The sequence below is a fragment of the Aaosphaeria arxii genome (genome assembly GCF_010015735.1).
Source record: "Aaosphaeria arxii CBS 175.79 unplaced genomic scaffold BU24scaffold_12, whole genome shotgun sequence".
Classification (NCBI taxonomy): Eukaryota; Fungi; Ascomycota; class Dothideomycetes; order Pleosporales; genus Aaosphaeria; species Aaosphaeria arxii.
In genome coordinates this window covers 542,255-559,277 of record NW_022983485.1, presented here as the reverse complement: position 1 = coordinate 559,277, position 17,023 = coordinate 542,255, and the positions used below count along the sequence as shown (strand labels likewise).

The following is a 17,023-nucleotide window of genomic DNA, read 5'->3' as shown; positions in this document are numbered from 1 at the left end:
AATAGCCAAGCACCGTGAGGCTGCGAAACAGGCAATGAAATATACCGCGTTCCTGCGTTTGTTTCGTGCCTGGGGAAGGTCAGGGTTGAGATACAATGTAGTGGTACAATGCGTGAGAGTATATATATGGGTATATTTACTGTGGTGGAAAGAATGATTTAAAGCTAAGGTGCCTATTGGTTTTCATATAAGGGGAGTTCATTAGATAGCTAGGTGGATATTTAATGTAGACGTGTAGATCTGTGGAAGATAAGAGTGCATCACACCATAGTATATGCATATAGATCAAAAGTTTCTTCAGGATATAAAAGTAGTATTATCATCGTTATCGTATCATATCTTAGTCTAGTTTCTCTCATCGTCATCCGAAAAAAAGGTGACGTGCTGGTTGGGTATCGTCGCGCCATGAAAGCACGCAAGGAGAAAAGAAAGAAAAAACCGCTACTTAAGTAGCTTGCTCTGCAGAGAAGAAAAAAGAAGAGTCTCTCTACATGTGAACTCGGGCAAGCAGGCCGTGAGAAAACAAAGACCCGCCCCGTTACATTCCTTATCGATATACACTTTGATCCGTCTGACGCAAAAGAGGTATTAGGGGGGAAGAGGGTGAGGGAAAGAGGAGGAAGAGAGCAGTTGTGATGATGACTACTCTACTTCAGTAAGCCAGCGTCGAATGCCCTCTTTGAGAGATGAGTCTGTTGCCGTGCTCGCGGGGGCGTCTTGTTGAACCTTCTTGTCGGTGACAAGAGCTTTGTCTTTCGTTGATTGTTCTTTCCCGGTGCGCTCAGATGTCACGTCCCTCACTACTGATTCGAGAGCGTCGAAGATTATGCCCTTGTAATCGCCTTGGGAGATCTCGGCTGGTCCGTGGCCGGCGTCGAAACTCGTCCTGGTGTCTCGCCTTCCTCGCCGGGAACTAGACCTCGAAGAACTAGTGGACTGGACACGAGAACCTTGCCCGGATTGTGCGAGAACACGATCGACAGCGTCGATGAGAGTGGCATCGAAATCCATGATGGTCTCCTCACTAAACTCCTCAGTAAGATGCTGTTCGGTCATTGTCGGCCCGACGGTACTGGCGCTGTACGGATTACCATACTGTGAACGGCCAGGCACACCAGTTACACTGGGCGTCAGGGCTGCTTGGTGATATGTCGGCAATGGTGTGATCTTCACCAGTCGCCTGAGACGTATACGTTTGATGGTGAAGTTACGAGTATCGGACACGAGAGCAGAGCAGACGTCTACCCACCGTTCCTGGGGCCCTTGCTCAAGTGTTGGAGTCGCCGCCGATGTGACAGGAGTTGGCTCAGCACTCATGGCTTGCTTGATGTCTCGCTCGAGATCGGCGTACGGTTTGATGGCTTGAATAGCGAAATCGGGATGGAACTGCTTGAGCCAGCCGGCAGCATTGACAGGCTGATCGGGTTCACAGTATGGCATTGATAGTATCGATGTTTCGCCAAAGCTCGAGCCTTGCTGGCTCGATGCTGATCCATATCCGCCGAGCAATGGCGATTGAAGCGGCGACCCGAAATCTGGAAGTGGTATGTCCACATCAATGACTCCGTCTTTCTCATTGATCGAGAGCTTGAGGGTGGAGTCGAACGTTTTGGGACGTTCGGGTATCGGCCTCGCAGCTGATGCTGGCATACCACTGGAGCCGCCCATCGGGTATGTTTCCGGAGATCCGTCGGCTGTGGTACTGTTGTCCAGGTTGGAAGAATCGAATGCATCAGATTCATCAAATGTTTCTTGGTCCATGGACAGCTCGTGCACCATTTGTTCGAGCTGCGACCGTCGCCTTTCACCCGCGAAGCCGAAGTGGGGAACGCCCAAGCCGTCATCTGTAGATTGTAGGAAGTCGCTGTGATCTGTAGATGATTCGCGCCTGCCCCCGTTCCAGAAGCTCATGAAGCCGCTCCACCGGCTTGTGTTACCCGAATCAGTGCTACGGTTACTGATATGTCCGGTGTTGCTTCGTTGGAGCGTGTTCATCAGATTCGCAGAAGCGAGGCTGTCGCTGCTCTCTGGCCTATTCTCAGCTGGTGGCCCAGAAGACTTTGTGCGGGGAAGTGCGAAGTGAGCAACAGGTATGTTATTTTCAGGCGTTGCTGTCGAAGTGGTTGCGGAACCACTCTTACTAGCTGCACTATCCGACATAGGGGGAAGAACCAAGCTGTTCTGGATTGAATTTACAGAAGACCGACAGGAGTGCTGCTTAGACGCATCCTGAAACTCAGCGACACCCGAATCAACGCGAATGTTAGAAGATTCAAACGTCGAGCCGTTGCTGGAACTGCCCCCATGCTGTGGGCGCATATTTGTAAGACTTGGTTTACCCCGGGGACGGCGGTTGATCTGACGTCGCAGAGAATGTTTTCTCGATGGAGGTAGATTTGTAGGTGGGGATTGTGAGTATGCCCGGAACGATGCGGAAGTGCCAGGTCTCATTGGAGACGCGCCATCGTAAAGCACCGAAGTGCCAGACGGCAAGAACGCAGCGAGCAAGAATATTAGCCTTCTCGCAGCCATCTTATCAGGGGACACAATGACAGTCCTGTTCGGGATAGTAAGATTGTCCCCAGAAAGTGACTTTTGCTGCTCCCGGTGACGCTTTCGATGCCATTTCGGCCCCAAGATATTTAACCATTCGGTATGATGCCCCAGGAAGGCCGTAAGTAGATTGAAGAAGAAAAAGTTCTCTTCTCGTCGATTCGCCCACCGGCCGAGCCACCTTGCTTCTTCACGCCAAACACCCCATTTCCCTTGACCGGTGACGACTCGAGGGATTCTCATTCCGCTCACTACGCGGTTGCCTGCAACCTCGACTGCCTGGCGGATGAGTGGGTCTATTGCGAGCTCGTTTGGTTGCAGCCTCCAGAACCGACGGCCTACTTGGGGAAGAGGTTCTCGTGTGGCATATCGAGATGGCTGACCACGTGGTAGCGGTGAGACTGTTGGAGAACGGGCATCGTTCATTCGGAAATGGGCTAATATCCGTTCGCGCACTACATACTGAAGACTTGTAAGAGTCCTTGTGATGACATCCCAGTGCTGTCCAATGACATCAACGCGGTCATCGACATCGCTACTCAGGGACATCGACAAGAGCGATTCCACGCCGAAATTGGGATCGATGGTTGTCCAACCAGCGCGACGATCGGAGTCTAGGGATGATCCAAGAGAGTCCTGGCCAGGAGCAGAAGTGGATAAGTGAGCCGTACCTCTGGCGGCAGAGTGGCCCGGCCTAGAGGGTGGTCGCATGGTAGGGGACGAAGAAGACAATGGCAAATGGAGTATAATAGTGATGGCGTACATTGGAGTCCGCCGCGACTGAGATGGCTGTGGCGGTCGAGTAGCTCCAACTCCCGCCTTATTTCCTGTGCGAGGAAAAGGAAAGCCGTTACCTTTCCCTAGGGAGCTTTGAGGGGTTGGAGTACGAGGGTCGGAGGAATCACGTTCCTCGTCTGGCAACGCAACCGAGAACATTCTAGTGATGAGAATGGTTCGTCTGCGGGACTCTTTTGAGGAGTTTCCAGGAGTATCCGTTTGAGGCATATCAATTGGGAAGTTAGATGGCGTGAATGACTTTGCTAAATTACTTCTTCGACGGAGCCCTTCTGACCTGCCTAGGGAACCGGACGCTTCGTGTAAACTTGCTGCTGCAGGGGTGAGATCAGCGGGCCTAGAGTCGAGGGGGACGATATGTAGTTTGTTGGAATTGCCCCTATAGCTCATGGTAGTGTTTCCAAACATGCAATCCAGACATGTTTTCACAACGTCGAAGGACTCCGTTGGTTTGGCCTGGAACTGAGCATGGGTTTGTGTGTGTTCGTCTATGTTTGGCATGGAGGAAATCGAACCGCCCCGTGCTCGCGTGCGCGAGAACGCAGCAACGGTTGGCGATCTTGGTGTTGGCTCCGTGACAAGGGAGGATCGCCGTGCATGTACACCTCCAAAGGAGGGGCCCGCAGTATTGGCGCCTGCGGTCGAGCCAAAGGGCCTTGACCGTGCATTCTGCTGTGTGGGCGATTCTGCTCGAGGTGAGCCGGGTTTGGAATCATAGAGGACGGTTCTCGGCATAGCATTGATTTCGTCCTGGGCAATTATGATCCTACAGTCCCTGGGGAACTCGAGATCAATCTCGGGCTGAGGACCATCATAGCCGTTTCCCAAGGGGAGGGTTGGCGTCGGTAGTGGATAGTGTTGACCATCGTGTGGGTAGTTGCTGTTCAATTCGGGATAGAGCAGGTGTCGCGTGTGAGACTCTTCTGTCGCAGATTCCAGAGGGGTGGTCGGCGAGGGATGGGTCGCGCCGGTAGCCTTCCGACCGCCAAAGAATTGACCGAGCATGACGTCTACTGTAATAACAATTGTACACACAACTCGTCCAGGTAAGGTGGGAGACCTTAGCAATTATGGAAGGAGCCACAGTCGCAGGTTTGTCGGACGCGAACTGGAAGACGGGTCGGGCGTGGGCAGCCCATGACAGTCTATTGTTCGACGTAGGTATTGGAAGGAGCCGCGCTGCGGGAAACCGGTCGTCGCTCGAGGGTAGGGTGAAGAGTCTGTTCTATCTATGGACCGCGGTCTATGGATGTCGGAGAAGGGTGTTTGCTATCGTGAAGACAAAGCGAGGCGTATTGTGAGGCGGGAGGCGTAGGGTAGGTGGTCTAGGGCGTAGACAAGGATGAATTGTCGCGTGTCTTGTAGAACAGTGGAAGGCGGGGAGAGCAGAGAGGAGGGGGAGGAAGGAAAAGAGAGCAAAGCAGAGTAGAACAAGGGCGTAAAGTGAGTGGAGTATCGTGGGTTGAAAGAGTACGAGGGAAGAAGTTGAATAATGGTCGAAGTTTTGGATTGGACGGTGGGAGGAGAGGAGATGGGACTTGTGGAGGCTAGTGGTGGTAGTGGTAGGAGTAGTAGGAGTAGTAGTAAGTAGTGGTGGTAACGGCGAAACTATGGAGAATCGTCAAGATCGATTTGAGGAAAGTGTGAGTGATCTAGGAGTAGGCGAAGGGCTAGGAGAATTACGGGCTGGGTGAAGCATTGTAAGGCATGAGGCGTTGTGGATCTCATCATTAGATATAGTTGCAGTACAATGAGATACCGTGTAACACATGAGAGAGTAGTAGTAGTAGTAGTTGCAGTGTCAGTGGGAAGTGGAAGTGGGATACGAGATGGGAGTTGACAACAATGGCGGTGTAGGGCTCGCCGTCTTCCGGAGCATGTCACTGGCCGCCTCCTTCCAGTTACCCCCCCTACCATTACAGTATCTATGAGCACACACTTACATTCAATTCATACATGATACATCACATCCATACCTCTCCACCCCTCCTCCTCCATAGTTATCTCCTCCAGACTTTCCATACCCTTGACAATCATCCCCTTAATCCATGTTCATTCAACACGATCCCTCTGCTCTCCACTTCCGCTCCACGGGCCAGGCCTCCGGCAACCATACCCATACTCCTCCAACTTAACTGACTACTCGTACTCTCCCAACATCATGCTTAGTCTGTTAATCACTTCCTTACCAACAAACATTCCTGATGATAAATCTACTCGGCTACGGAGAAGGATGAGGCAGAAAGCAAAAATAAAAAAAAAGCCACTCAGACGCTACGGGACGATAGCGGCTGCTCCCATACTCCACCCACCTCACACTCTCTTACGAGAGGATTAATTCCCCTATCGATAATATATAATGACCATTAAGTATCTAATTTGATAGGAGAGGAGCATGATGACTCGTAACCATCGACAGGTGGTCAGCGATAACGACGACAACACAATATCAATCACTCCTTCGATAACACGGAGAGTACAGAGTACTGTGCACAGATTCTCTTCCTCGTCTGGTGTCTTCGGCCGATACTACGAGTCCGGACGAACACGCCCTCCTCCTTTGTTGCGTTGCTTCTTACTATCGCCGTCTCTCCCAATGGCTGTCGCCGCTGTTCGCTACCTATGACTGTTCGGCAATCCTTCGTGCATACACTTACACCACGCGCAGATCGCCAGTCAGGGGTGACCCCAGATGATGCCTATCCATCCGTGACATTTTCTTCAAGCCATTCCATTCCGGCAGGCGACAGTAGGCACAGCTTGTTCCGTCACACCCTTTGCAGCCAGTCACCGTTGCATTCTTTCATGGGATGCGCGTAGGCAGACGCATTCGATCACGACATGTAGATAGCAATGTAGCAGACGCAATCCTCCACCAACGGCCAGCCTGGAAATCTGCAACATCCTCCCTACCGTCCCGTTGCTCACGGCAAGTTATCAACAACAACGGCTATTTGCATCACAGCACGTCAGACTCCGTGCAGCTCCAAGGGCTAGACTACCACGACAGCTCTCTGTACCCGGACGCTGTGAAACACGAGCCACTGTCATTGGAAGAGCACGCGTTGTCCATGGAGGCTTCGTTGGTCAACGATCTGTACGACGAACATGCATGCTTCCCACTCCCTCGGATTTCCACAATGGCACCCTCTACGACATCCGCGCTGACAGCACCGCTTACCATCAGCTTAAACATGACCAATACATCATGAACAATGCGCAACAACATAAAGCGCTTCAGCAGCCTCATTAACACATTTGACTCGCAGGACTACGCAAACATGATACGCATCGGTTTTCTATAGATAAGCCCGGTCGCAGTACGCGCCACAGGCTGATCTGTACCCAGCGGTGTGGAACATGAGGCTTGGAATGGTCACAGTGCTGCCAACATTGCGACCCAACGCCCGTGATTATATTCAACGATCCCCGTTCCACTCTATGAACTGACAATCCGTGATGTTCGATAGGCTGTTCGAAAGGGTCCAGAGAGGGAAACCTGATATCGGGAGGCATTGGCGCATCGGAGTACCCGAGCCGAAACAGTCACCTATGGCGTCCAAGGCTGCGCAAATATATTGTACTCTTTCCAAAAGCATATCGACTTGTCTCATCTTCCCACGCGCAGGCTGACATGAGTGAGGCAGCGCCAAATGGTTCGCATCACGACTGTCGTCCACTCAGGATGCCGCGTACTCTGTGCGAACAGGTCATTTCCCTGGCACCACAGCGCATGTCTCTCTCTCCCCATTAGGAAGTCCATTATTCCATTATCACTCCCGATACCGGCCCGGCATCACAGATATGCATGGTGGTCGACCCTCAAATGTGGTCAAACAAGGGCAGAGCTTAAATCCAAATCGTAGCGACCATTACCGAAACCCACCACATCCAGCAAATCAGACGGCAGGATCACATGTTGGTGTGTAACTACGGGTATGCCTGATTCACCAAAAGCATCGCTCAAACAAACGTCAAACCCGGTTCTTAAGACTGATCGATTACTGCCATGGACATGACGCACCCCGCTTCGGGATTTTGCTAACGACTTCTACAACTGCTGGGATCCATTCTCGCTTCTGCACCCCAGACTGACTGAATTCTGCCTGCTCTACCAGGCCGACGAGCGTTGGGGAAACAGGCAATCCTTAACATCCGTCTTAAGCCTAAACTCTCGTCCATCGTCCTCATGATAGCGTCCATATCAGTGACGGCGATGCCACGACCTTTCAAGTCATCACGTCCGGCGCTATCGTAACCCAATTTCGCAGGGACCCACGTCATCCGGGTGATCGCCTTTGCCGTACCGGGTGGAGCCAACGAGGAAATATATTGCATCTCGAAGGGAAAACGGTCCTGAATGGGTCGAAAGGGTTCACCCGACCGTTGGAAGTTCGAGGCCCCTTTCGTCCAGTTCTGGGCATCTACGGATCATTCTACCGCTTACAATTTTCCAAGCGAAAAAAGCCCCGTATTGTCTGCATACGGAGCCGCAATATCCTGATTGTGATAGTTCTTGGTAGGCATTGGCCAATTGGAAACAGCTGCAATCTGTGAGTCTCATGGCGACAACAACGGTTCGCCGTTGAACGTGTGCATGCGAACGGTTCCCTCGCCCGGGAAGTCTTCTCGCATGGCCAGTAAATAGCCACGTGAGCGACTTCTATTCGGTACTGATGATTAACAATATGCAACTCTGTACATTTCAGTCGCCTAGCATAACCAGTCATTTCTAGGAACGCGAAATCAGTCGATGCCACATCATCAGACAATCATGCCCTCCATCCACCTCTTCGACTCACATTTCGCCCTCACCGATCAAACCGATCAACCCTTCGTAATCGTCCTTCTCTTTCTCTTCTAGGAAAGAAACTACACACATTACGTCATATTCGATCTCCCCCATCTCCCCCATCTCCCCCATCGAACCTCACAACCACTCCATCAATCAATCAATCGATCGATCGAAAAACTCCCTCCCTCGCCTCACACCTGCACCAGCCCAGCGTATGTACCGTACCCACTTCCACTTCACTCCACCGTGCCGTGCCACAACCGAAAAAACAGAACCTTCCAAGATATCCAAGTCCCCTCCGTCATCGCCCCCAGCGATCTTCACAACCTCTTATTTCGATCTTCTCTCGTCCCGTGTTGACTACATTTCCCTTTCCTTCCCTCCCCTTCCCACAGCACTCACGCACGGAGAAACAAAAGAAACGATCGTCTCACCTTACCTTACCTTACCAACCTAGAAACGGAACATCACCCGCCGAAGCTGACCGAGCGAGGCGAGCATAACATGATTCTTTTCTTCCGTTTCTTTGCATCTGCTTCGGACGGATAATTTATGAAATCCGTCCGGACACTCTTCACGTTTCCGTAGACATTGATTTCGAAGAGGGGAATTAATTCCGGGGCGGGGGGGATTTGTGAGACTGGTGTTGGTGATGATAGATGATACATTTCTGTTCCGTGCCTTTTCTTAGATGGAAAGGTAGGGAGAGTGTGTGACGTAGGCACCCTTCCCCCTACAAGAAAGGGAAAGGGATAGGAGGTGGAGAATATGTAATACGGTAATTGAAGTACGGAGCACAACGTCACAGCTCAGGAAAATAATATTTGTGTCGTGGTCTCGTATCTGCACTCACTTGTTTGTTTACACAGTATTTATTTGAGTTTTGTAGTTTGTGCGTACGACCGTAGCACAAAAATACCCCGTCAACCACGCGGCTTGCCAGATAGACGACACCATAGTGACCATACCAATGTGCGGCGCCATGTAAACCCGAACATAATAAAGTTCATTCAAATACTCGTGTGGCCCTTCCGAAGTCGATTTTTGTTTCCGCGCGTTGCGTAGTAGATAAGGTAACTCTAAGTGAGCATTCAGTAGGTAGGTAGAGTGGGAAAAATTGATATCAGAATACCGTGCGTTGGATTTACTATTGGATTAATGTGAATAATGTACTATAACATGGCTATCCTTATTGAATTGAACTCCTCATCGCTCTCTGCTCTCTCAATCCCCTCTGGAAAGAATAGCTGTAGATAGATAGCCCAAAAAGCCAGCGGTTCCCCTACCAGTTAAACCCAAAGATCCAACTCCATGCAAAAGACAAAAGTCAAGTATACATGCAATCCGTACAAGTAACAGCAAACAAACAATACATGATTCCAACAACCCTCATCACACGCCCGTCCCGGCACTACCCTGCGAGTCCTGTCTCCTCGGCGCTCCCCCATTCCCACCGCTTCCACCGCTTCCACTCCCTGCACTCCCATTCCCACCCGCACTTCCCGGAATCCCAATTCCACTCCCACTTCCATCGCTCCCCTGCCTCCTCCCCATGATGCCCGCGACCGTCGCAGCCGCAGCCGCATTCGGCATCCTAGGCGTGCCGATGTAGCCCGCGGACCCAGCACCACCACCGCCGCCGCCGCCGCCGCCTCCCGCAGAAGACGCCAGACTGAGGCCGCCGCCACCCCACCCGGAACTCTGCGCAGGGCTCGCCTCGCGGATGCTGATGGCGGGTGGGAGACCGAGGCTCGGGATCTTGTCGTCGAGGACGGGGAGGAGCTGGGGGCTCGGGCTAGGGGCCTGGCGGAAGGCCTCGTCGTAGAATTTCTGGAGGGCGGGGGCGTCGTGGCAGAAGGCTTCCATGTCGTCTTTGATCTGCTCGGGGGTGCGGGAGGTGAGTGGTTGGTGGGGGAGGGACGAGAGGACGGGGTGTGAGGTTGTGGAGTTGGTGGAGGAGAGCTGGGGCTTCTCGGCGAGGGAGAGGTGCAGGAGGGAGGGGTCCTGTGGTTGGACGGGGCGGGCGAGGGGGGAGGAGAAGGGGGAGCGGTGCGGGTTTGCGCGCTCGGCTGGAGTGGGTGGTGCGGTTGACGTCGTTCGCGAGAGCTTGTGGTCGTAGTGACTGCCGCCTCCGCCGGCGCCGGTGGTCGCGGTTGGGCGCAGCCGGCTCGTGGTGTCTTTGCCGCGGTTGTGGGCGAGGCGGTTGGCGAGCAGGAGGAAGTCGCCGTCCGCGGTGATCTGCGCGAGGAGCACTCCCGTGCGGTGGATGAATTGCGTGTATTTGTAGTCCGGGTTGCCCCAGGAATAGGAGACCTCGACGTCTGAGGGGAATGCGGACGCGGCTTCCATGTCGAGGACGAAGTCTAGGCGCCGGAGGAGCGCTTTGTGGTAAGGGAAGCTTTCGGTCTTGAACTGTGGTGTGAAGTGTGAGGTGTCCCAGGCCACTTCTGGCTGTTGCTGGGGAGGTTGGCGCGCGAGCTTGATGATGTAGGGAGAGCGGAATGGGTGGTGGGTAGCGATGTTGCAGGCCTCGCCGATGGGTACTTCGACGAGCTTGAGGCCGTACTTTTCTACCATGGTGGCCCAGGTCACGATCGCGTCTTCGATCAGTTTCGCGGTCACGTTCATCCAATCGATCCTTACGTGGTAGCAGTTGTCCGGGTTGTGAAGTCGATCGTAATGCAGCGAGATTATCTCTGGACGATAGGAGCGTCTGCGAGGGTCGACGTCGTAGCGCATGACGCGAGATAGTACGACTTTGCGCTTTGGAGTACCATCTCGAGTGGGCGTTTTCTCCCCATCGCGTGAGGATTCAGAAGCACTTGACGAATCGCGGAACTTTGTGTTAGTCCGAGGTGCCAAAGGAGACGTCCTTGGGCCCTCGGTGAGAGGCGTCGACGGAACTGATCGGTCGGTCCTCCGCATTCCAAACCACCCAGCCCGAGATTCTGGGCGGGGTGCCCTATATTCATTGGCAATCTGGTAGAAGAAATTGCCGTCACGGAACTGATGACGCTTTTGGACATGATTGAACAGGCCCTTTTCCATTAGTTGGTTCCCAAGATCCACGGCTTCTTCGCGGGTGTGGATTTCTTTGAACCGAGACAGCAACCAGCTCGTTAGGTCGAACCCAAGGAAGCAGTTGTAATGCAGCTTCCAGTGCCAGCGACGGTCCATCATATGAATACCTTTATCTCCTTGAAGATCATCTGCCAACTTCTTGATGTCGATGTTAGCGGTTGCATACTGTTCGGTCTCGGAGAAAAGCGACATCTGGAGCTCGTTCTCCGCATCTGTTAGTATCGTACTGTCAGGGCCGGCGGCCACAATCGAGGAAGGGTCCCGCGTCCTATACTCTATAGCAAGAGGATTGGGGTCTTTTTGCAGATTGGCGGCAGATGACTGGGTTCCCCTTTCCTCCGGCGGCACGTATCGATATCTTTGCCACACCTGTGTCAGCTTTCGAATACCCTCCAGCCGTATTTCTTCCTCTGAGTCTTCTGTCAGTAGGTGTAGCGGCCGGCGATTCACAGTCGGCAGTGCTACAGGAATGAGCACAAAACGTGCTCTCCAGAATCGCAAGACGTCGGAGAATTCGTCCTGATAGCCAGCAAGGAATGTGTCAATGAAATTCCAATTGTACTCCTTCCGTGGAGGTCGCAGCACGACGTCTCTAGGCTCGTAATTTGGCTCCAGCGCGGTTTTGATGAATGGCTTATACGCAAATGGCGTATCTACCCCCGCTGAAGTCTGCAACGCCGTAGTAGGTTTACGGTTATACCGCTTGACCTCTACCTCGCCACCGGCGGCACAGACAAGCTGGTGTATGGTATTTCCAACAAACATGAATACGGTATCTCCATCTTGCGCCATATAGTTGGGATCAAAGATGCTCGACAGATCCCGCTCACGTCCGCCTGCAAATTCTGCAACAGCGGAACCAATGATGATTTGAAACCCGTGCGATAGTCGAAACGCAATGAGCTCGCGAACCAGGGATTCTCTGGACTTGGGTGCTTCCAGCACGTCTTCATCATCGTTTTGTGTGATCTTGTATGGGCTTTCGTTGTACTCAGTTGCCAATTGCTCTGCGGTTGGAAAATACTCGTTCGTCAACGGGACAGCCGCCGGGGAGCATAATGATTTCCACTTCACCGAGGAAGTTTTCAGACGCTTGGGAAATATATGCTGCCACCGTCGGAATTGAGCGGCAACGTTTTGCTGATTCTTTTTCGGATTACATGGGTTGACCAGGACTGCCCATGGCGCGATCGCACTGGTCGGAGATATTGTTCGTGGGACTTCTTTTGTGCCGCCACTCGTTGACAAATCTAACTTGGGACCGACCGCATCTCCTAAAGCTCTTGACCCTGCAATCAAGAACGTCGATCCAGGGTCTTTTGTCACCGAACTTGCCTGTGAAGTTGTAGCCGTTCTTGAGATGCGGGAGTTCCTGACGGTTTCAACCGACTGGGAGACACTTTCTGAAGACGGTGAACCATCGGATGATAATCCGGCGCGGGAACCTGAGCGTATGTTGATCGGTTGTGAAGGCTTTGTGCTCGCCAACTTCGCAGCAATGACATCTTTCTGGTTGTTTTCGGCACTGAGATTTGTAGCCGTCACTTTCACCGGGGTAGAGTCGACAGTAGCAACACTTGTTGTCGGTGCTGCTGTTGCACCGCGCTTTGCACCAAAGCTAATTTGTCGAAGAAACCAACTGGTTGGCTTTTCTGACTGGGTGGAAGGGGTCAATGCTCCGGGACGAATTGGCAATCCACTCCGTTTTGGTGGAGTGTTGTTTCTGCTCACTATTGGGGAATCATTTGGTGTCGACATCACCGAGTGGTGAGGATTGTTCGAATCACCAGAATTTCCTCGACGATGTTGTTGGGGACGTTTATCTTCCTGATTTCTAGAGGCCGCCATCTGCCTGTATAGAACGTCCGCGCGGGGGGCACCTGGACCACCATAATCACCTGGCTGAAGAGTGCCACCTGATGGCGATGAACTGTACCCCCCCTTTGATCTATGTTGAGCCAAGAATCTCCCGTTCTCGATATATCGCGTGTCCTTGGACGGCGAAGTCCCATTTCTGCCAATAGAACTTGGCAGCAATGAATTATCGATTGATTGCCCTGGAGAAATGGTCTTCTCAAGAATCCCGTTGTTGTTGCTAGGAGTGTTGAAACGTATTTGGGGCACCTCCTCATTCAGTGGACGAAATACGTTGTCATCGTAAGTATCCATCCATGCTTGGCAGACGGCTCGAGGATTGGTTGCCTCTTCGTTTAGCGGTGATCCTGACGCTCTAGAAAGCTCTGCATCGATTGTGTTGAAAACAGAACCCCGTTTTGCGACCGTTCCCGGCTCTTTACCTTGAAGACCCTCTGCTAGTTGCTTCAGGTTATGCGGATAGAATGGATCTTCTTCTAGATACGGAATTGAGATGTCACCAAGCTCGTTCTCCATGACGCCCATCATCTGCATCTCATACATGCGGCATCTTAGAGCAAATGTCCTTTTCCGTTTAGTGGCTTTCTCAATCGACGTCTTGGCCTTTGTGGGCTTTGATAGTTGAATAATTTCCTCTGTGGTCCCGGACCAGAAGGAAATATCAAGCCAATGTGGCATAGCATACCTCCAGTCGTCCACGGCAGATTGTCCCCTTTGGATCGGGTCCTCTATGTGGGTTGTTGCTGGAAGCACGGGGTGTGCAAATCGTATGGATCCAAAGTTGGCTTGGTGTTGCCGTGGTGTTTTATCATCCTGCTCGGTGAATGGATCTGGAGAAGGCGCACTCTTTTTATTTCCGGTTGTACCAAAACCTAACGAAGATATTGACCGCGGGCTTCGGTATTTAAAGAGAGGCACTGAATGAAGTGGCATCGGAGAAAGACACACCAGATCAATCCCGATTCCAGAGCCCACAAGGGTATCAGTTGTCAATTTCAGCATATTATAGTCGACCTCGAATACACCTGTGCCTGCAGTGATGACAACTATGGAGATTCCCGTACGTACCAAATCGCGATCGATATAGTCTTTTGCGAACTGAGTTGCTGCCAGATTGATGGCCTCAAGAATGTTGCCGGTGGATGCAGTCGATGGCTTGCCTGATATCACCAATTCTGTCTCGGCATTGTTTGATGACTGAGCGTCGGTGGCGAGAGTATCATTTGCCTTGGGTACCAATGATACATCTTTTAGAAACGATCTAAATTCTTTCTTCAGCTGGTACAGAATCCTTATCCAGTCTTGGCTTGCCATGTCACTGACGACTACACGGTAATAGTCTCGATAGTTGCCACAGCGGTTATTAAAACTCGAGCTGCTATTGATAGCGGGATGATTCGGACTATTCTCGTCGTATCGCATACGCGTGAACAAAATGATAGTGACCAGATGGCGTGCATTGATTTTCAACCATCGCTTGAAGAGATCAGGCAGGAAGCCATTCACCACTTTGTTGAACATGATTTCCCCGGCGCCTTCCGCATCGAAGTTCCACATCTCCTTTGACATTTGGATAAACAAGACAAATCGTGCGGACTCGCTGCGGAACACTGGTTTGGTGAGAGACGAAAAGTATCCGGAGTGCGTTGATTGGCCATTGATAAAGACGTTCTTGACGGTAGCTTTTATGGTGCTCATGAAAAGCAGCTTTTGTCCGCGATAAACAGTTCGATTGCTCAGTTCAGATGAGGCCATGCGCCACATATCAGCGCGGGCTAGATATTCATCTCGAAAGGTAATCTCGACGTGTGACGCCGAATGCCTTTCCTCGTCGGCCTATTTACCGTTAACACATAGCACAGCAGAGAGGATGAGTCGAGCTTACCTCTGTTACTACAACTTGCATGCGGTTTCTAAGGCCAAATTCTCTTGCAATCGTTTCCGAAATAGAAACCTGTTGTATTCAATCAGTAAAACGTTAGACATAGGCGCGGAGCATAGTTCAAAAATACCTGCAAATTGGGGTGCTTGCTCTTCAGCTCCGGAGACATAGGCTTCGCTACGAAGACGTATGATTTCTGCAGATCTACGTCGCGCCTTTCATTGATGACAGACCCATTTTCATCGAGCGTGATCCTAACGGAACCTCTACGGCTTCTTTTGGAGTGATGCGTCGATGCAGTGTCCTTGCCAATGTCATCGGCCTTTGAAGAGCTTGTGTCCTTGACATTGCTTTTCGCCGGTACCTGGAAGTCTCGAACAGCGACAGACTGCGTGAGAGCGAGTACTTGTATTAGAGATCCGTGGCTCGCTGGTAGCTCGGGAAATTTCTCTATATTGAAGATGACATCGTCGCGAGAAAAGTTATCCCCGTGCGTCCATAAGGTGCACACCTTTTGCACCCTGGCCTGCTTGGGATCCAGGCTAGTTTTGGACATCTTCGATTGATGATTTAGGCTTACAAGCGCCTTAGGTTGAGCACTTTCATAGTAGCACTTGATCCCCAGATTTATTATGACGATCGCATAGCCGTGGTATGTTGTATCAATGGTACTCTTACTCAGGCTGCGCAAGAGGTTGCGCAACCAGCAATGAGTTCAAATACAAGCCCCAAGTTCCAGATTGGCATTCCAAAACACCATCCAAAAGATATAGTGATGCACAGTGCGAAAGTAAAGAAGTTCGTGATGAAAGGTCACACGTCCACACGAATGGCAATCCACCTGGGCACGTACCAGCAGGCTTATCTAATTCCTAATCTAACTACTTTCGGGTCGTCAGAACCTCACCAGCAACATTCATTGTATCTCAATCCAACAATCCAAAAAGACTGCAAGACAATATGTTTCATTTCTCGAGGTCATAGTGGTAAGTAACAAGGTCGGCTAGGTTGAAGTATTGCAAACTCCGGGTTCTTTTAATTAATAAATACGTTGGTGAAATTGTGAGTCTTAATTAGTGCTAGTCATTACTTCATAGGTACCACCTCAGTTTTCCTAGCATTTTTACATTGAACGTTTGGAACGACGATGCATGCAAAGCATACTCAAAGTCCAGAGACTTATGATACATTTAGCTGCAAGATTTTACTCATATCCTAAGGTAGCTTTCAATTTTCACATAGAAGGAAATAATATTCCTATGATACATACAAATTTCGCGCCATACTATATATGTAATGTGAAAAAACATTCAAACATAGTAAAGTCGGCAAAGCCATCTTCTTTGCTCGCAAGCTTCATTGAAACAAATCACATAGACCACAAAGGCGCCAACTTTTGACTCCTCACTAGAGTCATCAACAATGACAACACTTACCGTAGCACCGCCAAAGACAGTCATTACACCTTAGAGTTAAAGACATCACAGTCAGAATCTCTATGAAAGACTATAAAGCAACATTATGCAGTAAGGAATCTTCTTACATTAAACCACACCAAGTTTGCTCCTGCCTTGAATTATTTCTACCTAATCTTGTGCACACGATACTTCTAAATCTCTGCAATTCGCCAAAACATGTCGTCGGAAGAATACTACCAAGAAAGAAAACAACACCATCAGGATGTCAAGCGTCAAAAACACCAGGCGATTCTCGACGTAATCAAAGAAATGAAGGAAGATCACCAGAAGGTCGGTATTTTTATCACGCATCCACTCTACCGAGTTAGACACCCAAGACGAACTAACAAACCTCAGGAGTGGGATGCCAAAAAACAAATTGTATTATACCGTCCGCTGGCACGGGGTTGGAAGTAGACGACAGATAAGACTGGGGAGGTGTGTTGGGAACATACTGAAGTGAATCAGTCTACGATCTACATCAGACCGATCGATCTGAAAGAACCGTTCAAAGTGTACTGGAGTCAAGAGTTCAAATCATTCTATTCGTACAATACGGAGACAGGAGAGTCCGAATATTACGAA

General features: G+C 50.9%; 2 protein-coding genes across 2 annotated transcripts; both read right to left on the bottom strand.

Moving 5' to 3' along the window:
- Positions 1–547: 547 nt before the first annotated feature.
- BU24DRAFT_68872 (uncharacterized protein) lies at positions 548–4,654 on the bottom strand. The gene has a single exon (XM_033534544.1). It carries the CDS (start codon positions 4,351–4,353, stop codon positions 643–645), a length of 3,711 nt encoding a protein of 1,236 aa, XP_033378328.1. The 5' UTR covers positions 4,354–4,654; the 3' UTR covers positions 548–642.
- A 4,629-nt stretch (positions 4,655–9,283) lies between these two features.
- On the bottom strand, positions 9,284–15,785 carry BU24DRAFT_379256 (uncharacterized protein). Its single transcript, XM_033524689.1, has 3 exons — positions 15,112–15,785; positions 14,985–15,053; positions 9,284–14,935 (listed from the first exon to the last, which is right to left on the bottom strand). The coding sequence occupies exons 1-3, from the start codon at positions 15,535–15,537 to the stop codon at positions 9,536–9,538; spliced, it is 5,895 nt and encodes a 1,964-aa protein (XP_033378327.1). The 5' UTR covers positions 15,538–15,785; the 3' UTR covers positions 9,284–9,535.
- Positions 15,786–17,023: the final 1,238 nt, after the last annotated feature.